Raw genomic sequence first — 23925 nt, 5'->3', positions numbered from 1 at the left:
GTGTTTTTCTAAGTTAATTCTAAGTGATTATTACTTATACTCCAAATAACTTTCATTTTTAATCTTTGTTGATTATTATGAAATGAATTGCTATCACCTTCATTGTAAATACCACTATAAAGTGCAATTATTTATCATTGTACAACATACAATGAAGTGTGTCTTACACATTTAACGCATTTAACCCACCTGGCAGTGAACACACACACACTAGTGCATTAGGGGCTGTGAACACAAACACACACACACTAGTGCATTAGGGGCTGTGAACACAAACACACACACACATTGGTCAGCCTTCTCCAGCACCCGGGGAACAGTTGTGTGTTTAGTGCCTTGCTTAAACAAGCCTGTATAATGTAGAACATACAAGTTATGAGAATTTTTTTTTACTTATGGTCATAGTTGTATTGTTGATGGATTATATGGATCTTGCACTTCTGTCAGAATAACTGTTTGTTTTAATGCTTTGGTACTTTGAAGTGTTAAGTTACACACTCTTTCTCTCAGATTGAATCATGTGAATGTGGTGGCAGCAAGGGGGGTTCCGGAGGAGTTACAAAAACTTGCCACTAATGACCTACCACTGCTAGCCATGGAGTACTGCCAGGGAGGAGACCTCCGCAAGGTGCAGTGATGTAAACTATGTGCTTGATAAATGTTTAATGACGTAGGTTTGAGCCTAACCAGATGACATCTCCTGTTTTTCCTGTGTATATAGTATCTCAATCTGCTGGAAAACTGCTGTGGAATGAGAGAAGGCTCCATTCTAATCCTGCTGCGAGATATTTGTGAGTATACACATATGCATCATATTCTCACATAAAATTTTCCTTATATGCCATATGTGTATTATACATAAGAAATGTTAGTAGGACTTTATTTGAAACATTCCTACATTGGGAATTCATCACACCATATATAGTGTAATTTAATTTTCATGCCTTTAAATTTTAATGATAATTTTCATACTTATATTTTCTCATATATATGAATACACATACAAAAGCGACATTCATGATTTTAATCCAAAAATACATTTTATAAAAATCTATGGATGTTTCCTCTCCATTTGCTAGCTCTCCAGTCGGTTTGTGTGTTCAAAACTGATCTAATTTGTTTACGCAGCCCCGTTGTCTATAAATGGGTTAAAAAAAGTGGCTTGGTCCAATGCTAGGCTTTCTCTCTCTCTGCTCATGGCAGAGAAAGGCAATCTGGAGTATTTAAGACAATGGAGAGAACTCCAAACATTGAAAAGCACAAACTAAGATAAGTCTATTGTTCTATTCCTGCCCCACAGGTGGGTAATATTGACTTATTTTTGCTGTTTTGTATTACCTGAGTTGGAAATGTCTCTAAATTGGAGAGATGGCTAACTACATTACTGTAGAGTGCTTCAAAACCATACATGTACATGAGTCATGTACAAATGAATCATTGTTTTCCTCAAACATAACTTTGCACCTTAAAAGATGCAGAGCTTCAGTACATAAACATACCAGAGACAACAGCGTTTCTCTACAAGCATAGATTTCCCCATTAAATATATGTGCAAAAAATGCTTGCTTTCTAAAATGTACTTAATCAAAAATGTAACCAAAATTTAATCAAAATTACTCAACAATTTATAAAATTTATTTAGAAAAATGAAACATAACATTCTTACTATTTAAAGTATTAAAAACTATTTAAACTAGCTGTTATAAAATATATCTGTGATTTATTTTAAAGTCTCTTACGTCAGTGCAATGTCATTTACATCATAAAACCTTGTCAGAATAATGATGAGGTTAGTGCATTTGTCACACATTATGCTGTGAGAATATACAGATTTGACACACTTCAGTGCTTCCAAAAGCTTGGGAAAAATGGGAAGCGTGATTCACGCTGAAATGAGACCACATTTATGTAGACATATGTGGAATTGCTAACTTCCCCATCCCCCATGGCCATAGTGTGATTTATACTGACTATCCCTTGGGATTATGATTCCTGTAGAAATGATTTATTACCTAAAGGATGCAGGTCCAGGGTGTGGCACATGAGACACAGCAGTTGAACTTCTCAATGCAAAGCTCACAAGCATTATTCCGTCTGAAATGTGTTAGCCAGTATGAGTATGACCCTTTATTTGTGGTCATGGCTAAAGCGCTATTACTCTCTCTCTCTCTCTCTCTCACTCTTACTCACATACAAGTCATATTCGATTAACTCACTTCATTACATATTGTAATAGGGACCCACCAAAATGACATCAATATTACAATGTAAATGTGAGCATGAGCTCATCATCAAACCCACTTCCTCTTGTACTGGGTTCAGAATTATTCTTTTGTATTGTATATTAATGTGTGCTCCAGGAATATGCTTTTCTAACTGCACTTCTACATTGTTTTTATTAATATATTTATTTATTTTGTAATATATTAATTTACTAATATATTTAAATTTACATATAATTTCCTTAAATCAGGGTAATGTAAACTAGTTTGCCATGAAGCACCCTCTGGTGGTCCTCAGGGCACTATAGTAATCCAGTGTTATTAGTGAACATTTTGATGGCACTTTTTCATGAAAATGAACAAAAAGTATCATTTTAAATGGCAATATAAATATTGCTGCATCTGCTTATGTTTAATTAATTCCTGATTTCCCATAACTGATTGGTGCAAAAATGTGATTATTCTGATTTCTGGTATAAAACAAGCTCACATTAGATGTATCTGTTTATAGCCTATATTTAAATAGTTATGTTCTATTTATATTTTATACATGCTGCATATAGTTGTCTTAGTCCCCACATATCACTGTGGTGAGAATTTTCTAAAATATATATATTTATAAAAAACAAATCAGTTTCTTGTAGATTTTAATTTTGTTTAATGTGTGTTTTGAGGTTTTCTGGTGGTAAATGTGTGTGGCTTTATCTGGAATAGGTTGAAAATCCATATTCTAATCCAATGGTTCCCAAATATTTACTTAAGTGCATACCTTTTCTAGATAAAATAAATATATAAGGAAAATGATTCCAAACTTCACTCAAATTTATTTTAAACACTAATATATTTATCTTATTTAATATCTTTAGTACTTTTTAAAGGGCTTTCAGGTGGGCTTATCCATGACAGCATAATTGACCTCATGCTTTTGTAACCTGAAGGGTCATGTTAAAAGAATGAACACGTCAATGAACATTTAAACCTTAACTTAGAAAATGAGATTTCTCTCTAAATAGGGGTTTATAAAGAATTTTAATATATGTCTTCTTTAGAGTTGTTTATAGGTGAGTCATGTGTTGGTTGATGATTAAGTAACCTCTGTGGGATCTTGTTTCAGCCTCTGCACTCACGTACCTCCATAAGAACAGGATCATTCACAGGGACCTCAAACCAGAGAACATTGTGCTCCAACAGGGAGAAAAAAGGGTTCGTTTTGAAAGAGAGTCTGTATGTGTGTGAATACGTATATGCATGTGTACAGAATTATGCAAATTAGTATTTTTTTTTTTCATGATAAAACAGCCGTTTAGCACATTTTTTAAAATAGAAATTATCAGAATATAGCACACAACATTTATATTATACAATATTATAAATGACACAGAAGCCCACACGAAAAACTTTGAAAAAGTTTGTTTGTCTTTCCTTTCCGTTTAAGTAAGTTCTGTTTATTTGATGGTGACAATTTTGGTACTCTTTTAAATCGTGCATAGTTGATCTCTATGTTTTGGTTTTCCAGTCAGGTATTATGTTTAGTCCTGGACTATATCCTCTTTTGAATGAAAAATCACAATTTAAAATGCTGTGTAATCTAGGACTAGGCTTAATCCCTTTATGTTTTTATATATTTTTATAATTTCACCAAAATGTCTCCTATAGCCATTTTAGATATACATGAGAAATATATTTACATGGCAGCTTTTGCATAATACTGTGTACATTTGAATTCATCTTGATATTTGTCTCATTTCTTGCTTACCCACAACCCATTTCTATTTCAGTTGATTCATAAAATTATTGACTTGGGTTATGCCAAAGAGTTGGACCAAAGCAGTTTATGCACATCATTTGTGGGGACCCTACAATATCTGGTGAGTTTGAACTTGACCTGTGCTGTTTTCTTCACACACACACACACACACACACACACACACACACACACACACTCATATGTACACACACATACATGTACAAGTCAACTGACTTATATATTGTGGTTCAACCAAAGAAAATTCTTTGCGTCATGGTTTGCCTATATCTTGTGTATATATTACCCTTGTGTCTTTTGGTCCCTCATGTGTCCTGTAGCCCTGCTCCACATATATGAACTCTTAGCGTAACCTAGCTCACAGCTGACTTTTTTGTTCTCTTTGCACGGTTTGTATCTTAAGGTGTGAATAATTTTTGTTCCATTCTCTCTGTTTATGTAACTGCTGTCTTAGTTTTCAATGTTCTTATGTTACGTCTTGGTTTTGATGTTTTCAAGCTTTGTTATGTCATTTTAACTCCCTTCGCATGCTCATCTCAGCCACATTACACTTAAATAATATAATGCAACTATGGAACGTGGAAAATTGTGTAGTGTATCTGCTGTAAAAAAAAATAATAATATTTTATAAAATCTCTGATTAACAATATGCAAAATTAAGTTCTGCAAAGATTAAAAAACATTGCATCATACAAAGTCTTCTGTTTTGAGCTGAAGTAGTTTCAGACTCTGAATACACCTACCATTACCATAAGTCTTGAATCATCTGATCTTAAGTGAATCATGACAAAATAGGTGTTGTCATGTATAAACATGGATTGTAAAAGGATTGTAGTGTAAACACAAAAGTGTCCAACAGTAAAGATGAAGAAATTATGAACCATGTCTTCATAGCATTGAGGAATGCAACTTTTGTTGTGCTCTCCTGTTTGTTTACAAGCTGCACTATGAAGTCATGTGGTCTAAACGTTTGTAACTGCTCTTACATTTACACAAACAAAGTATTGTGGGATTTTTTATATGATGAAAGTCATAGTGGCGCACTGACGTAGTAAATGCGCATGGAAATATGTTAGTCATGAAATCCAAGTACAAGTGGGTGTAGAGGTACTTTGATGACACATGGAAATGCCAGGTGTAAATAACTGTATCTCTCATTATTCAATTATCATTACATCAAACATATTACTCTCTCTCTCTCTCTCTCTCTCTCTCTCTCCCTATTTCTTTCTAAATCAGGCTCCAGAGTTGTTGGAGCAGCAGAAGTACACAGTGACAGTGGATTACTGGAGTTTTGGTACTCTGGTGTTTGAGTGCATCACAGGCTTCAGACCATTTCTGCCCACATGGCAACCTGTGCCCTGGTACTATACTCCCAGAATCAAATTTTCTGGATCTAGTTTTCTGAATTATTTTTCATTTTTATATTAAATTTAATAATTTTATATTTGTCTCAAAAGGACCTAGGCATTTTTGGTCTACAAAGAGAGAGCATTTTATTAGAGAGGTCCTAGGGGCACATGATATTTTCTTGTAAAATCCAACCATGGAGACTGGAAACACTCAGGGTAGCAAAAGTAAAGTTTTGTTCCAAGCATTTATGTGCTAATTCAATGTGAAAACAAACGTTTCACTGTTCCTGGAAAATAGGCAATGTATAAACCCTTAAAGTCTTCAATAATGGATACGTCCTGTTTTTACACTGCAGAGCTAAGATAATATTCTTGGGAAATCCTGCTTTTGTGATGTATATTATTTTTTGATTGTATAATGTTATTGGCTACACTCCAGTACTTTTTAGCCAATAATATTAAAAATATAAACCCTCTTAAAAAAGGTAAACCACTGCTAGCTCCGGCCTATCTATGTTGTAGATGCCATCAAAATAAAATTTTCTCATATTCACAAAATCTCTCTGTCTAGGCATAATAAATTAAAGCAGAAACATGAGGATGACATTGTGGTTTATGAGGATTTGACAGGAGAGGTGCACTTCTCCAAACACCTACCACAGCCCCACAACCTCAACAAGTGAGTGCTTCCCAGATGGAAGGGAAATGTGTTATTGTCTTTGTGGCTATTATAGTGTAAAATCTGTTGGTGAGGTTAATTATTGTTACATTCAATAGTATGTAATAGTAGTATTCCAACTCAGTCTGTCTACTATTTGCTGTAAATGAAATTTAGCAAATGTTCTCTTAAAAAATAAATAAATAAATAAATAAATACAAAATTGGTAGCCTAATGTGGGATGAATGAAGAAATCTTGAAAAAAATTAAAAGGGGCTTAAACAAATAAATAAACGTTGGTCAAACAAAATGAACTTTAGAAAAAAGTCGGTAGAGAAAAGCCAATTCCTTCTTTTTTTTTTCAAACACAATTTTGTGCACAATTCCACACATTAAAACATCGTACTACATAATATTGCCTTGATATTTGAAGTTCCCTTAACACTCACTTTTAGAGTGCATGAATATTTAACCCCTGTGTCACAACTCAGAGGAACAGTTTAAAGTCCTTTTAATATCACTTTATCCAGTTAATTATTTGTTGTGTCTTTTGTGTGTGTGTGTGTATGTTCAGAGTGTTAGCTAGAAGACTGGAATGCTGGCTGCAGCTGATGCTGAGATGGTCGCCTCAGGAAAGGGGTAAAGACACTAAGGCAGGAACTGATAACAACTCTGAAGAAAAGAGTAAGAAATTCCAGGAAGGAGGAAAAGATTCTCAGAGTGGATCTGGTAGCTGTTTTGAGAAACTAGAGCAAATCCTAGAACTGAAGGTAAAGTCAACATCAAGGTTATGACTAAGGCAAGAAACCTTTAGCTGACTTAATATGGGTTGATTTAAAGGCTGATGACTAAAAAGGTCTATTTATTTTTCCCTGTACACCACTCTAGCTGGTCCATGTACTGAATATGACCTCAGCAGAGATTTGTACCTACCCAGTGCAGCCAGCTGAAACTGTGGCATCTCTTCAAGAAAAAATTGCCCAGGACACAAACATTTCTCCATTCAACCAGGAGTTGTTGCTGGAAGCAGGACTTGCCCTAGAGCCACACAATAATGTCATGCAGTGTGCAATTGATTATACTGTGAGTGATGGCTTAAAAATCACAATGAATAATTTCTCACTCATAACTCACTAGAATAAGATGAGAAATCCTGTTCAAATTGACATTTGAATACACCCTGGAGGGGGTGCCAGTCCTTCACAGGGCAACACAGACACACACACATTCACACCTGTGGACACTTTTGAGTCGCCAATCCACCTTCCAACGTGTGTTTTTGGACTGTGGGAGGAAACCGGAGCACCTGGAGGAAACCCACGCGGACACGGGGAGAACACACAAACTCCTCACAGACAGTCACCTGGAGCGGGAATCGAACCCACAACCTCCAGGTTCCTGGAGCTGTGTGACACTACATGCTGCGCCACCTTGCCGCCCAAAAAAACATATTTTGTGGACTAAAAAACTTTGGATGCATTTTTGGTACATTTTGCCATTCTGAAAATTGAAACTAATGACTTACAGAATTGAAATATGTAAATGTATTTATGTTTCATAACATACTCTAATTGTTCCATAGATAATTATTACATTACTGATTGTAGTAATTACATAATATTGCTGTCTGAAAGAAAACATGTATTCTGACTTTACAAGGGAAGGCAAAAAAATGTTATTCAATTTTCAATGTAAATATATTTTCAATACATTTTGGAGCATTTCTGAATGCTAAAACTGGAAAATCTGAGAAATTTCCAAATATATTTATTTCTGTAGACAGCAACAATATAAAATTATGTATGTATTTATTTTTAAGTCAAAGAAATATTTTTCAAATTGAGTGTCAAATGCTGCAGTTCAAATGCATTTGCTCTTTACATTATTCTTGACATTTGACTGAGGCTAGACACATATTATCTTCTGCTTATTAGATGGTTGATGGTCGTCGGGCAGATGTGCCATTAGTTTTCTTGTTTGATCGCTCTTGTTGCAACTACGAACCCCAATTCAGCCCTCGAATACTTCCTGAGAACATCAGATTCATCCGTGAGTCACCATTTACACATTCAAAACAGTCACTGATTGATTTTAGCAAGGTGTTACACAGTTGCTCAAGTCTCAATCTAATATTTCTTTATCATGTTGTGTAAGAAACTGAGCCTAAGAGAATGCTACCATACAGTCCTCAAAGGAGAATATGTGGCCAAGCCTGGCACACAATAAGAGCACTGAAGGAGGATTGGCAGAAGCTTCAGCAGGGCCAGAAGGCAGCCATGTAAGACAGCCGCACACATTTGCATAATGAAAATGAATTGAGACAGAGTTTCAGTCACACATATTTTGGGATATATTCAAGAAATTTTACTGTGTGTACTATGACACAATCTGAAACTAGGCGCATGCATGAAAGTTATTATCTGCATGGATTTTGTTTCTTATTTCTATGCAAAATATTCTTGGATTGTCACAATCAGATTAAAAAATTATATATAAAATAAGAACATTTTTGTTACTCTCCCTTTTATCACACACTCTGGTAAGAAATTGTATGGTAGAGGTACATTATTGGTCACTAAAAGGACTGCTTAAATGTGCCTTTAAAGCTTTAAAGAACAGTGATTTTAAAGTCCTGTTGTGTTCCCTAAAATTTACATAACAGTTCCTTCTTTAGAGATCTTTCATTTAGAACTGTGTAAAATAAAACAAAATATTGTACGTCCTGGAGGTGAAATTGGGAGTATGAATTCAGTACAATTTTAAAATCTACAATCATAATAGAATAAGGTGAAATTGTGTTCCATAATTAAAAGTATGAATATGTACCCTTGAGGGTACTACCACAGTGACAGTTCTTCTGACAGTGCACACAATCTTTCTCCCTATCTCTCAGTATGAGCCTGCTAAGGCACAATGGTACCTTGTCCAAGCAGAAGAATGAAATGGTGTCTGTTCACCAGAGACTCAAAGCTACACTTGAGTTCTTCACAACCAGCCTGCACATAGACATGGACAAATACCAGGAACAGAGAGCTACCGGCATAGGTGAAACAAACACGTTTCATCATTTCTCAAAACGTCATTCCATGATTAGTGTTGTGGTGTTGATTTCGCTTTGTTCTTATAGCATCAGAGAAGTTACTGAGTGGATGGAAAGATATGGAGCAAACTGCACTGATCCAAGGCCAGGTACAAGAGCATGTCTCTGTCATTAAATAGGTACAGGTATTGTGCATTATGAATGTGTATTGTGTATATTTATGTGTATTTTTGCAGACAGAGGATGTGAATAAGTTGGAAGAGGAGATGATGAAACTTCAGACTGATATAGTGGATCTGCAGAGACATCCCTGGAGAAGTGGTGAAGTTCTGGAATCATTGTGAGTGCAAACCCACAACAGTACAGTACACATATGCATTTACTTTTTATTCTTACATTTAAATTTTGTGTTCTCAGAGAGGTGAAGGCAATGGAGTTGTTCCGTAAGCTCAGAGAAAAACCCAGAGGTAAGATATCAGTCAGGATCAATCATCAGCTAAAATATTGTATTGGTAGCCATATATATTCAAATAAATATTTAAAATGTAAAAAATCTACATAATCTAGTCTTTATTTACACATCTGAGTTTTTATTCTGTTTTCTGATGTATTTACTATAGAAATTTCAGTTGTCTTGATATTTGGGATATGAACCTCTTCCTAAGAAAACTTATGTTGTTGCTCGATGGTCTTTACATATCTGGATGGCCACAATTTTTTTTTCCCCCAATTTTCTCCTTTGGTCATTGGTAGTTCCACTCTTCTAATCATAACACACTACAAAGCTTGAAGGTTGAGACAAGCACAGGCTTCCTTTAAGACATGTAACTGCAACACATTACTGTTGGACAGCTCAGTTCATTTATAGGGAAATGCCAACAGCCCAGAACTATTATGCCAGCTTACAGATCTCTGCATTTGATAGCACTATGCTAATTTAGAAGGAGGGTAATCCTACCAACCCAGAGAGAACAAGGTCAGTTTTGCCGTCTTAAACTCCTAGCCTTGGACGCCTGAGGCTTTTTCATGCGCTTAATCAAATAACTGCACCAAATAAGATTTTGTGGGTAGTCTGATCCACACATTTACTGATAATAATCTGATTTCTGCTTTACAACAGCCAGTAATATCACAGAAAATATTGATATAAACTTCCTGCTGTGGCATTTCTTATGCATCTTTGCTTTACCTGAAAATTTTTTTTTTTTTTTTAATATTACACAGGGCTGCCTTTCTCACAGCTTTCTCTTCACTGTTGCTGTGATGGAGATAGATTTTTAAATGAGCTTCTGTTTTTGGATTCAGCTTGTGTAACCAATTAGTTACAGACAGACCTGAGCTTCTGGACGGGTGTTTGCAGTGAGGACTGGGGAAACAAGTACTTGATGAATTTTCAGATACAGAAAAACAAAGGAACTTCATATTATGTGTCAGAGACAATTCTCCTCTCTGTCTGGTTATCTATGCGTGTAAGTGCAGACCAAAAAATTTGAAAAAAAGTCAGGGTATATGTAGAAATGCACTGAGAAATCAGATTACTGAGCTTAAATCTAGCTCTCTTAAACTGATTTCTTAATCTGATTTCTAGACCTTACTCCAATCTAAAAAATCAGAATATGCTGTTCACATGACCACATGAAGAAACACAACTGCAGATATACAATTAAGAATAGATTATTAAAGGGAACGTTGTGAGGGGGAATTGTGGGTAATGGCAGTTCTCTTCAGAAGCTCTGCATCTTTTATTGTGGAACAATATGTTTGAGGGAATAAAAATGACTCTCGTTTGTAGAGTCTATTTGAATTTACTATTTACTATTTGAATTACCACAGAAATTGATTTGTTACTCAAGTTGTTTAGTTACCTTCGGTAATGCAGTTAGCTGCCTTCTGAATTTGGAGACATTTCCACCTTAAGTAATCCAATACAGCAAAAATAAGTTAATATTACCCAAATATGAAGCAGAAGTAGAGCAATATCCTCATCTTGGTTTATGCTTTTCAATGTTTGGAATTCTCTCTGTTGTCTAAAAAACTCCAGAAGCCTTTTCACTGCTATGAGCAGAGAGAGGACACCTAGCATATTAGACTGAGGCACTTTGGGGTATTTTTGCCTTTTACTGACACCAGGGCGTTGTAAAAACTTTAGACTGGTTTTGAGCACCCAAACAGACTTGAGAGCTAGCAAATTATGAGTAAACATTCTTGAATTTTTCAAAAAGTGTTTTTCGATGTCAAGCATGAACATTGCATTTAATTGCATGTAAACACTCACTGATATTTCAGGAGTATGGTTAAGGGGAACTTTGCTGGTGGCAATGTTCAATGAGTTCATTTTTGAGTGAGTATGGAAGGAAGCAACTAAAGGGCATAGAGGCAGGATAGATACACTATATGAGTTTGTAAACTCAGTGTTTCTTGTGAAATGAATGCCTCATAGAGTTTCTCTTTTTGCTACAATAACTCTCAACTTTTCTGAAAAACTTTTCTAATATACTGTCTCCCAGTATATTAGTCAATACTTTCCTATATTAATGGATATTAAGATTTAATACATAATATATCAGATTAGCTGCACTGTAAAAATAACATAATTGTAATATATTGCTATGATATTACTTTAGATCAGAGGTGCGTAGGTGATTGTCAGGAGGTGGTGAAACTGGTGGTCCAGGCAATTCAGTTCTATGAGAAAAAGCTCCGGGAATTCTACATGCATCTCAGGTTTGTTTGTGGGTTTACATCTTGATTATTGTGTTTAATATTACCATAACCAGTGTAACCAACACACTTTTAATGGCATACTCTTTATCATGATGTACAGGCTTTGTTTTATACCTGTTTTCTGCTTGTGTGTTCCTGCAGTAAGACAGTTGTGTGTAGGCAGAGGGTGATGGAGTTGCTGCCTAAGGTAGAGGGTGTGGTGAGCAGCATGGCTCAGTGTGAACATGAGCTTCTCCAAATGCAAGAAAAGAGACAGAAAGAGCTATGGAACCTGCTCAAAGTGGCCTGTGTGAGTCACAACAAAAGTGTTTCATGTTTGTATTTAGGAGCTCTTACAGTAAATCCAGTGATGCCAAAATACTCCTAATCATAAGCCTGAAAATGATAAGTTGGATAAGAAGGGGATAAAGACAATTTTGTACAAGTAGAGCATGGGAAAGCTAGCAGTTGAGAACATCATTATAAAGATCTCATTTGCTCATCCCAGTATAATCACAACAAATACACACTTGTGCACAAATTTTTTATGCAATAATATACTCCAGGTTCTATAACTCCACTGCTGTCATGTTCGCACTCTAGCATATGTTAGTCAAGTGTTCTAATCAGTTCAGGTCTAGAGGAAACAGCTACACACATCATTGGCACACATCTCAAGCTTACTTATTACCTGTTCTACGGTACTATGTCTTTTAGAGAGATAAGATGAAAGTTAAAAGGTTCATAACTCATAACAGAAATTACAGTTTTTTTTAAGCTTGTACCATGCCTGGCAATAAGCATGAAGACCTTAGGCTCATGTCCAGCTGCTCAACAGTATCTCATTAATTTATTTTTTTGTAGCAATTATACAAACTGTCTGTCCACAATGGGTGTACATTAAAGGAACACTATAACATAAAATTACAGCTTCAAATATATTGTGATGCTGCACTGACCTGTAATATGGAGAACAGAGCCTTGGTCGTTGCTACTCCAGGCTCAGCACTGCAAGAATAAAGTGCGAGTTGTAGCTCCACTCAACCTTATTAAAACAGCATTACTAAAAATGGAGAGTTTGAAAAGTAACACAGATAAGAGGGCTCCCAGAGATATCAGCACCACTCTGCACCACCAACCTGAGTGATCGCATGAAAGCAGTGGAATGGCAGCACAGACATCTCAGATGTCTACCATAATTCTCTATGTCCCTGAACCCCTAGATTTGCACTTAAATTAATTAAAACCCTTTTCATAATATGTCCCCAATAAAATATTTGGTAGTTTATTTTCTGACAGTAAGTATAACAGTGGGAGTTTATTTTTGCATTGTTGAGGGGCCAAACATGTCTTTTTACACTATGCATGTGACATTAATTTGTAATGTCTGAAATGGTCCAAAATACAGGACTGATTGGACAGCTGTCTTTTGAATGAATATTATATTTCAGGCTTCACTGAGCAACTTGCAGCAACAGAAAAAATATATATTTTTTTTATACCCTTGACTTGGAAATTCTTGAGAATTCTTTTAGTTTTAACAAACAAATGTACATACTGTATCTTTAAACTTTCATCATTTATTATGACTTAAACAAAGCTCAGATCACATTTTAGAATCCATTAAAAAAAGAAAGGTTAATTTCAAAATTGACAGCTGTTATGTGAATTCCAGAGTAAAGTTCGGAGTCCGGTTAGTGGAAGTCCAGATGGAGGACGGACCCCACCTTCCTCCGGCCCGCCACCACTGCAACATCGTCCTGCTCCTCCCAGCAGTTTTCTCACTCTCCACCAACCGTGAGTACAGTTTGTATTTGGAAATAAGTATGAAAAACAGCTTAAATGTGTTTGTGTAATGTTTCTATTATATTTGTAATGTACTGTGTGTGCACTTAGTTTGTGCAAAGTGGTACTGTGTGTGCGCCAATTTGTAAGATCACTTTATTAGGTACACACACTCTCCCTTTAGTAGTCAAGAATAAAATGTTTCTCACCCATTTCTGGCTCCACAGTTGTAATCAGAAGTCGGTGCAAGTATTTTGTTGCTCTGTGTTTTTTTTTTTTAAATGGTATCCTTTATGCGGATCATACTGTCTGGAAGTATTGTGTACATGCAAATGCACTTAAACATTCATTCATTCATTATCTGTAACCGCTTATCCAATTCAGGGTCACGGTGGGTCCAGAGCATACCTGGAATCATTGGGCGCAAGGCGGGGAATACACCCTGGAGGGGGCGCCAGTCCTTCACAGGGCAACACAGATACACACATTCACACCTACGGACACTTTGGAGTCACCATTCAACCTGTTTTTGGACCGTGGGAGGAAACCGGAGCACCCGGAGGAAACACACACACCAACTCCTCAAAGAGAGTCACCTAGAGCGGGAATCAAACCAACAACCTCCAGGTCCCTGGAGCTGTGTGACTGCGACACTACCTGCTGCGCCACCGTGCCGCCCTGTACTTAAACATAACATGGTCAAATGTATATGGCCAAAAGCCTGGATTACTCACTCTTTTCTGTTATGATATTGAAATCTTAAGTGTCTAGTATTATTTTTTAAACAACCTTTTTAAAAACATATGTCAATGTACTGTAAAATGTGAAACTTTCTAGATACATTATGAAGTTACCCATCTGACATCATCTGACAGCAATATGCAATTACAGTGTGCTGTTTGAATTTGAGTGAACATTGTTTGTAAATCATGTGTATGCAAATGCTAAGAGGTTTCAAATATGTATTGCTTTATGCATTTTATGTGGTATATTACAACACATCTTTTTATATGTCTGCAGAGAAGAGTCTTTGGTAGTAATTGAAGAAAGCAAGACATTTGAGAATCGATTGCAGAGTCTGATACAAGAAACAATTAAGGAGACAGAAACTAGCATGGAGGTACACTAATATACATACACACACAAACTCATCCATGATTAAAGCCGAATGTTTGATTCTGAATATCTCATTGCTCATTGTATCTATCTCCCACTTCCAGTTGCTGCAGGAATGGACTTGGCTCAGTGGAAACCAGGACTTCTCCTGATATTTCATTTTACCTTCAAACCATTTTACATATAAACAGCCGGGTCCAAAAAGGTCATAATTTGGAATTATGTAAATAAACCAACAAAGCTTCATTGCCAATGACCAAAGGCTAAGTGTCCCATGGCCAGCACTCAATGTACTGTGACTGTGAAAAAGGAAGGAAAAGAGGCAACCACCTGCAACTTGACTCATTGTAAAGATCTCAGCCAAAAAGAATGCAGCTCTGGATGGACATAAATGTGGTGACATTGTATAAAATTATTGAAACAATACCACAGAGACGTTGAGCTGTAATAATACCTAAAGGCAGTCCATGAAATATTAGTGTGCAACCTTTTTAGGGGAGGCATCCAGCACAATTGGGTGATATGTACTAGTGCATCTCAATAAATTAGAATAAAAAAATCATCAAAGAGTTCATTTATTTCAGTATTTCAAGCGTTTATTTCTTATAACGTTGATGATTATTGCTTACAGCCAATGAGACTCAAAAGTCATTATTTCAGAAAATAAGAAAAATTAACACAAAACACCTGAAAAGGTTTCCTAAGCCTTTAAAATGGTCCCTTAGTCTGGTTCAGTATGCTACACAATCATGGGGAAGACTGCTGACTTGACAGATGTACAGAAAGCAGTCACTAACACCCTCCTGCTGTTTCCAAGCATATTAATGGAAAGTTGAGTGGAAGGAAAAAGTATTGTAGAAAAAGGTGCACAAGCAAAAGGGATAACCTCAGCCTTGAAAGGATTTTAAAGAAAAGGCCATTCAAAAATTTGGGGGAGATTCACAAGGAGCGGATCAGTGCTGCAGTGCTTCAAGAGCCACCACACACAGACATGCCCAGTACATGGGCTACAACCGTCGCACTCCTTGTGTCAAGTCACTCATGACCCAGAGACAACACAAGAAGCATCTTACCTGGGCCAAGGAGAAAAAGGACTGGCCTGTTGCTCAGTGGTTCAAAGTCTTGGTCAAAGATGAAATAAAATGTTGCATTTCATTTAGAAAAAAGAGGTCCCAGAGTCTGGAGGAAGAGTGGAGAGGCACACAATTCAAGCTGCTTGAGGTCTAGTGTAAAGTTTCCACAATCTGGGATGTTTGTGGAGCCATGTCATCTACTGGTGTTCGTCCACTGGTTTTGGTCTTTCTTTTTGTTTTGTTTTGTTTTGTTTTTGCTTATATATTATTCTAATAATATTACTTTTGGGTTTTCATTGGCCATACGCCATAATCATCAACATTAAAATAAACACTTGAAATAGATCACTGTTTGTGATGAATCTGTAGCGTAGTAAGGTACACCACAAATACATATACATATAATTTATATAATTGTTTTATAGCCTTGACCTTATTCAAACTCCTCCAACCTCTGATATTTGACTGAGTGAAATTAATTAAGATTTATAATTGGCTTAAGCAATTAAAACATTAATAATTAGTTTGAGAATGAATAATAATCATGCTAAAATGAGTTCGTCAGGATTTTCAGGAAATTAATGAACAAATTGCAAAGACTGTGATTTCCAAGAATGAGAGTTTTATTAATAAAGAGAAATATTTAATTAACATAGCACAACCTTGTAATCTCACGGTGTCCGGCAGGGGGAACTGATTCGAGCTTAAAGGTGAGCTAGGCGCTTCTGACTTGTGACTAAAGTTACTAGCTAAGGTTTAATTAATACAAAATTTATCAAGAACTCAATTCGGTTTTTCAGCTCTGGAAATGCATAAGTTTAGCTTACTTTTCGTCGATTTTCACCACTCGTTTGGATGCAGAGGCTCTTTGAAGTCCTGGGAGTCTCACTTAGTCTCGCGGTTCTTACCGCAGAAGCATCCAGGCTGAGTTAGCGTGGAGGTCTTTCTTCGTTGATTGAGTTATCTCGGGCGTACCCGAAGTGTGATGACGCCGGCGGCAGGATCCTCTCTTCGGCCTTCGGTCCGGAGTGGGAGAGTCCAAAATATGGACGTCTTAGACGAAGGTTCGCTGGTTGCTGCAGCTCCAGAACTGAAAACCGCTTCAATAAATTCACTTATTCTAAGACTTTATGGTGTCTCGGCAGTGTTTCCTTACTCTGGCCACGAATAAGTTCACCTGCTTCTATCAGTCGTGAGATTAAACTTAGATTGGGTTATAAGACATAAACACGATTAAAAGAAAAGAAGATATTCAAATTACTCGACGTATTAGTAAAACTTCATACTCTTAGCTAATTTCGAGACGTCTCTCGTAAGCTTTAAATGAAGTCTCTGAGTTTTTCCTTTGTTTCGTCGTCGTCGTGGAGAAGAGAGTGTTTGTTGTTCAAAGTTTTCTCGTCGGCGTCCTCTCTTTCCAGCTTTCTTTCGTGGTCCGTTACTTCTGTAGAGTCCTCGCAACTCTTCAGAACTTCGAACTGAACTTGCGTTAGGCTGTTCTCTGTTTTCAAGTCTGGCGCGGTCACGCCTTAACGGGAGGAGTCCTCTTTCTGATTGGACACAAATTCAGTCTCACGTGACTCTCGCTAGGGGGAGAGAGTCGAAGGGGGTTTGAATCATTGATTCACACATAAAGAATATGAATTTCTCGTATCAAAATTCTTATACCCGTTATCAACATATAACAATGAGTACATTGGACTATTAACATCAGACAGTTACATAAGGTTTCATCTTTACGTCCCATTTATGATGCTATGCTGGGAAAGAATATTAATTCGTTTAGTCCTATTCAGAGGTAGGATTTCTCTTCATGATAGAAACAGTCCACAATATACACATTTCATTAGGATGTAGGCATTCATCTGAGGGTACAGAAAGTGACATTAATATATAGGTTTAATACACAAATAATCAGAGTTTGATTATTTTCCGCTATTGTTTTCCAGCGACTCCGAGCGAGGCGTAGTTTCGCCAGTGTCCATTTGGTGTCGCTGTTGATCCATGCTTCGGCGGGTGATTCACGGGGGTTCGCTCGAGGTCACTTTTGGTTAAAACATTTGTTGGCCCTGTTTAGTGGGCTCGAGATAAGGAGCCGTCATTTAGGTGCCATTGTCATAGACGGCCGTAAAAGCTCTCTTCTTTGTTTGAGGTTTCTGTCTCTTAAAAGTATCATAAAATCGGTTATCTCGAGTTCCTGAAGAGGTTAGGGGTGTCGGGGGATCCAGATGCCCTGGAGAGTGTTTGATCTTATGTGTGTGTGCGTGGTTGTAAAGTCCTTCAACCCCGCATGTACAAACAGTCCTCTGGAATGTGACTTGGTCGCAGAGGAAAGGTCCTATTCAGACTGGAGAAGTTTTAATTCAAAACTTTTCATTTCTTCATTTCAATCTGTCCAAATCTGTCTTCGGTATTCATATTTGTCCATACTCCACTACAAATCTATATAATATATGAGTTTACTTTTTGAATTGAATTACTGAAATAAATTAACTTTTTGATGATATTCTAATTTACTGAGCACCTGTATATGAAAACTCCTGGCCTGTGTCTAAAACAACCTGAATGCTGTTTACTGAGGCAGTATTCTGAGGGAGGAAATTGTGTCTGAATTGAATGCTTGTACAAGTATCCAGTATCTTCAAAGTTGTATTATTTCTTGTGAGCATGTGATAGTGTGTGTCCTTGCAACAAGCTAATATACTACTGCTTTCACAGCATGTCTCTAATGTGACTCACTTACAAATATGTTAAGATACATAATTCAAGTCCTTAAAGTGCTGCAGTGATAAAGGGGTAGTGGTTATGCAATGCGATAGTCAAACTTGGCCTTAAGACTGCTAAGATCATCAGATCAGTGGAAAGTGGATGAGTAGCAGCCTTGAAAGTTAAATACTACAGAGGAGCAGCATTAATGAATTGAGATGTCCTTAGCGGGTAGGTATGCCATGATGGTACCTTCCAGTGGCATAGAGACCTCAATGAGGCTCTGGCCTGAGTATTTTGGGCAGATTTTGTAATGTCAACATTAATCCGTGACAAATCACTTGGATCCTTGATTTCCATTCGCAGAAACGCAAGTGGTAGGTGAGATGCATTCCAGCACCTGACAGTTCATACGAATACGTCCTCCTCTTTGCCATCACTTTATGGGGATTTCCGAACATAGTCTGAGTCTTTGGAAGAATTCCAGGTTTCTTCACTTGTACATAAGATCCGCATTGAAAAAAGACATGTCTTGCATCTGGCATGTGATAAACACCAATGCACTGTCAGAACAAATAAAATGTCTAAGAGAGTTATACTGGTGGCCAGGGATGGATACACATGTGGAGGCATTCATCAAAGGCACATTGAGACCTGAAACATGGAGGTTTGTGCACATTGGTCTCCCATGTAACATTTCAGCAGGGGAGCACAGAGTGTAGCATGCATAGTTGCATGATATGCTTGCAAGAAGTCTTTGGTGAATTTTTTCCACTCCTTGTGCTCTAGTGAAGCAGTCTGCAGGCAGAAGCGTTCAATCTCACAGTTCACACGAGGGTAATAAACAGATGATGTTCTGTGCATAATCCCTCTTTCCTTCAGAAAGGATGCAAACTCATGAGATGTGAATTGTGATCCATTGTTGGATATAAGTTCTTTTGGATTGCCCTCTCTACTGAACATTGAAGATAGGAACTGGATGACCGCATGTGTTGTAGCATGTGGCACAACATCAAATTCAGTCCATTTGCTGAAATAATCTATCAGTGTGATCACAAAAAGCGAGTGTTTAAGGTTGCGTTGTCAAATAGCCCCATGATGTCAATTGCCAGCTTTTCCCAGGCAGTGGTAGGCTATGGCACAGCATTGGTGTGGGATGTGTTACAGCTGACTTGCTACACATGCTTGGATGAATGCCTCCATAGCCACCAGTATAACTCTCTCAGACATTTTTTTGTTCTGACAAGGCCTTGTTGTGTGCCAGGGAAATAAGCTTAGGCTGAAGGCTTTCTGGTACCACAAGGCGGTTTTTGCCCTGTACCACACAACTATCTTGGAGGGACAGTTCATTCTGTAGCATGAAATATGGCTGTAGAACTGTTCCAGAACTTTCAGAGACCTAGGCCATCTGAAAGTGAGCAATTCACACAATTTCACTTGCACTGGACATGAGGCACATGCAGATTTGGTCTCCTCACTTTTAACCGCAGTCAGTACAGAAGTAAGTGCAACAACGTCCTCATCATTGTCCAAACAGGGTTCTTCACAATGCAGTGGCAGGTGAGATAAACAGGCAGCTGGGACATTTTCCCGTCCTGGTTTATACTTAATGTCGTAAGTATAGGCCATTAGCCTAGCTGACCACCTAGTTATGCGCACACCAGCTCTTCCATGTCCTTTCGATAACAACAGTGTGGTAAGTGAAGTGTGATCTGTTTATAATGTAAAGTGCCTTCCCCACAGGTACATTCTCCACCTCTCCATCGTCCACACATATGCCAGTGCCTCCTTTTCTATTGTGGAGTATTTCCTTCCTGCCTGGGTGTTGCAAAAGCTACAGTCTTATCAGTACCCTCAGAATGCAGCTGTGTAATCACGGCCCCAATACCATAGTCTGATGTGTCTGTGGTAACTATGGTGGGCAGCTCTGGGTTAAACAATGCAAGAGCAGGGCTGTTAACTATGACTTTATCAAAACTCCAATGGGCCTCTTCTGTCACAAAGAAAATGAACCACAAAGCAAGGCACATAATGGCTCCACTACAGCTGCATATTTTTTTTATGAATTTTGCATAGCAAGATGTAAACCCTAAAAATGGCCCGAGACTAACTGTTTGTAGGTTGTTGACCAGCTTGGGACACTGCAGCCACATGTGAAGTATGTGAGGCTGTAGTCCTTTTGCCCAAGAAAGTACAGTTCAGGTTGCCTGATACGACACTTGTCAAGATTCAGTGTGAATCCTGCAGCAACGACTTAAGGTTCTTGTTGTGCTCCTCCTCTATCACCCCTGAGACGATTATATCATCCAGGTAACACTGCACTCCTGTCTGACCCTTCAGAATGATAGACATCATGCGCTGGAAACAGCTAGGTACTGACACTAGTCCATAAGGAACACATTTAAAACAAAAAAGATCATCATGCATGATGAAGGTAGTTTGATTGTGGCTGTCCTCATGCAAGATGACTTGATGGTAAGTGCTCTGAAGATTTAATAAAGAAAATCATTGCTCCCCGTAATTCTGCAAACATTTCTTCCATATGTGGCAGAGAAAAACTGTCCACTACCACTCAATCTGGTGACTACTATGGGAGAGACCCAGTTCAGATGCTTCAATTGGCTCTATTACATCATTCTCAACAAGCTTCCTTACCACCGTGGTGCATGCAGCAGAACTGACAATGTCATTAAGTATCTGTAACTGCAACGCTGAAAATAAACCCCTTCCAAGTCCTGCAGATCCCCGCTGCACAATATATAGTTCAGCTATAGTAATACGGTCACTAGGGTGACCAGACGTCCTCTTTTCTCTGGACATGTCCTCTCTTTTAGACTTAAAAAAAATGTCCGGGCGGAATTTCACAAACAGCCGGGATTTTGTTTTTCTAGAGCTTACATAGAACTTCATTCACAAACATAGAGCATTTCGTTCACAAACCGGTCCCGCCCTCCCCTCCTCCGTTTGGTTCACTTGAGTGAAAAGGGGGCGTGGTGAAGTAGCCTAAAATCTTCGGATTGCACGGTTTGACTGTAGAGCTACCGTTATTGGTCGATAACCTTCTCTGTAAACATTTAATTGGTCAGTCTGCACGTCAGTAGTCCTTGTTTACGTCAGGCAAAGCTTGTACACGAGACGTGTCCTCTTTCATCATCTCATATCTGGTCACCCTAGCGGTCACCAAATATTACATTGGCCTTCAAACAATTGACAATTATGGCATTACACCCAAAGCTAACCGGGCCAAATTTTGGTGCAGAAAGGGCAGGATGTGAGAAAAACTGCTTGTACACTGCTATTGGTAGCGTAATTACCCCTAATTAATTAATTAATTAATTACAGCCACTTTAATTACAATATTGGAAATCTTATCTAACTGTAAATAAATAGAAGTACTTTACTCACTCAAATTAACACTTTTCAGGAGTCAAATTGGTGTAGATTAATGTCTTAATGACTTGCTTGACTTTGAAAGAAAATATGTTTTTAAATATAAACGCTTTTGTTTAAGTAGGTGCCAATACTGCTAAGATTATTGGTGCCCCCTAACTTCGGCCACCTCCCCTGCTTGTTACAGTCAAATGAGACAGTTGCTACCACATTAAGTGGTTTTGAGAGGTTTACAATGAGATTATGTTTGTCCTGTGTTGGTATCCGTACTCCACACGTAAGGATTACAATGGCGGTAGATTTTCCCCTCAGAGAAAAGGAAGGTAACCGGTAAGCTAACTAGCTAACTTTTACACCGAGGGAAAAATCTGTCGCGAAATGGAAATGTGTTGCGTTCCACATGCAGTTTTGCACACAAAGGATTATAACACTGTTGGAGATACTTAAATATTGTTTTGATATGTAATTTCTTGCAAGACTGATGTTTAAATGCCCTATTAGGGCTTGATCTTATGGTTTATTGTTTTACCCAATGCGATTGGCGAAGAGAGAGAGCGGAATTACACCATATATGGCAGTGGCCGGAATTAAGAGAAAGACTGATAAAATGGAGACAGCTGAGCCTATGTCCACCATTATTTCGAGATTCTGTGTCTGACAGTTGCCCATGTGAATCTGTACTGTACATGTAATTTTGCCTGTGCTGCGTGCCTTACGCTCAATATTCAAAAAAGTCTCTTCAGGAGCAGTTACCTCATAAACTTTTTGTTGCCCGACACAATTTGGCAAATTGTCCTCTCTTATTACAGCTCCTTCACAATGCATCGTTAGCAGGACATCCAGGGGAATTAGCAGCATGCTATCCTGAGCCACACCTGTAGCATGTAATTCCTTGTGCAATGTTCAACACACCACGAGCCCGTTGTGGTGGCCTGTCAGTGCCATAGCCTCGACGCAGCTTGCTACCCTGCTGTACAGCATGGACTTCTCCGACAGCAGCTCCCATTATCACCTTAGCTTCGGCTACAGCAGTTTCATTTTGGCGCGCTATTGTCATAGCTTTCTTTAGGTCGAGTTGCATTACTTATCATCCACGACGTGTAACTTGTAAAATATTCGTTGACCTTCAGCTCCCAGACAATGGATAAGAAGTGCATGCTTATAGCCTCAGATACTCTTCACCCAGGGCCAGCACGTAACTGTCGAACATTCTAATCCACGAAATGAAGGGGACAGTTGGCTCGCCAGGAGATTGCATAAACAGTGCGGGTTGGTTTAAGTTTAACATCCTCGTCGCTATGCGTGTATGACGAAACAAATAACGCAGCATAGAGAAGTTAATTTTTAATGTAACTCAGCAGACAGTAACCAGTTTACGACGGAGAATTAGGGCCACAGCGTTAAAAAATAAAAAAATAAATAAAAAAAATAAGATTCCGAGAAAAAAATCTCGGAATAATTCGCTGCGTATAATGGAGCAGACACAGTATAACTGAGTAGAACTCCGGCGCCCACGAGGCTCCATCGTGTTACTGCTCGGACTCTAACAAAAAACTAAAGCCTTTGTGCATCTCAGTCAGGGGCTGTGTCATGTCGTGTGAATGCGTTTAATAAATAATTCATTCATAAGGCTTTAATTTTTTGTACGAGTCCGAGCCGTAACGCAATGGAGCTTCGTGGCCCGGAGTTCTACTCGTTCTGTATCCATCATTTTCGTGATCATTAATTGTATCATGTGAAACTACATGCCATGGGTTCGTGCACCGAGTCGAGGTTTAAATACTAATCGCACTGTGGCCCTGATGTGGAAGAGAAGAGTGTTTATTCCTGAAATCTATACCATAGCATAACTTTTTTTGCAACACATTGCATTCCACAGTTACACTGTGTCTGCTCCATTATACGCAGCGAATTATTCCAAGATTTTTTTCTCGGAATTCTGACTTTAATCTCGGAATCTTGTTTTTTTTAACGCTGTGGCCCTAAAACTCCGCCGTACCAGTTCAATCAATTCTTTTTACCTCCCTTCTTTTTCTCACATCCGGTAACAACTCCTAGTTCTCACATAAGACTGGCTCCCCCTAGCGGTTCAGCGGTTCTCTCTAGACACAACAGTGT

General features: G+C 38.0%; 1 protein-coding gene across 1 annotated transcript in view; it reads left to right on the top strand.

Annotated features, from left to right (window-relative positions):
- Window positions 1-17376, top strand: part of ikbkb (inhibitor of nuclear factor kappa B kinase subunit beta) — a 40883-nt gene extending 23507 nt beyond the window's left edge. Inside the window, exons 4-22 of the mRNA XM_066644107.1 lie at window positions 511-628; window positions 722-791; window positions 3337-3425; window positions 4001-4090; window positions 5227-5351; window positions 5911-6018; window positions 6572-6767; window positions 6886-7080; window positions 7932-8046; window positions 8152-8275; window positions 8891-9042; window positions 9125-9186; window positions 9274-9377; window positions 9455-9504; window positions 11662-11761; window positions 11903-12050; window positions 13416-13537; window positions 14546-14645; window positions 14746-17376. Coding sequence (XP_066500204.1) covers window positions 511-628; window positions 722-791; window positions 3337-3425; window positions 4001-4090; window positions 5227-5351; window positions 5911-6018; window positions 6572-6767; window positions 6886-7080; window positions 7932-8046; window positions 8152-8275; window positions 8891-9042; window positions 9125-9186; window positions 9274-9377; window positions 9455-9504; window positions 11662-11761; window positions 11903-12050; window positions 13416-13537; window positions 14546-14645; window positions 14746-14793 — 2116 coding nt within the window. The 3' untranslated portion in view covers window positions 14794-17376. The remainder of the gene's footprint in view (window positions 1-510; window positions 629-721; window positions 792-3336; window positions 3426-4000; window positions 4091-5226; window positions 5352-5910; window positions 6019-6571; window positions 6768-6885; window positions 7081-7931; window positions 8047-8151; window positions 8276-8890; window positions 9043-9124; window positions 9187-9273; window positions 9378-9454; window positions 9505-11661; window positions 11762-11902; window positions 12051-13415; window positions 13538-14545; window positions 14646-14745) is intronic.
- The last annotated feature ends 6549 nt before the right edge of the window (window positions 17377-23925 follow it).

This window comes from Hoplias malabaricus, chromosome 14 (genome assembly GCF_029633855.1).
Source record: "Hoplias malabaricus isolate fHopMal1 chromosome 14, fHopMal1.hap1, whole genome shotgun sequence".
NCBI lineage: Eukaryota > Metazoa > Chordata > Actinopteri > Characiformes > Erythrinidae > Hoplias > Hoplias malabaricus.
This window is presented reverse-complemented; position numbering and strand designations above follow the sequence as displayed.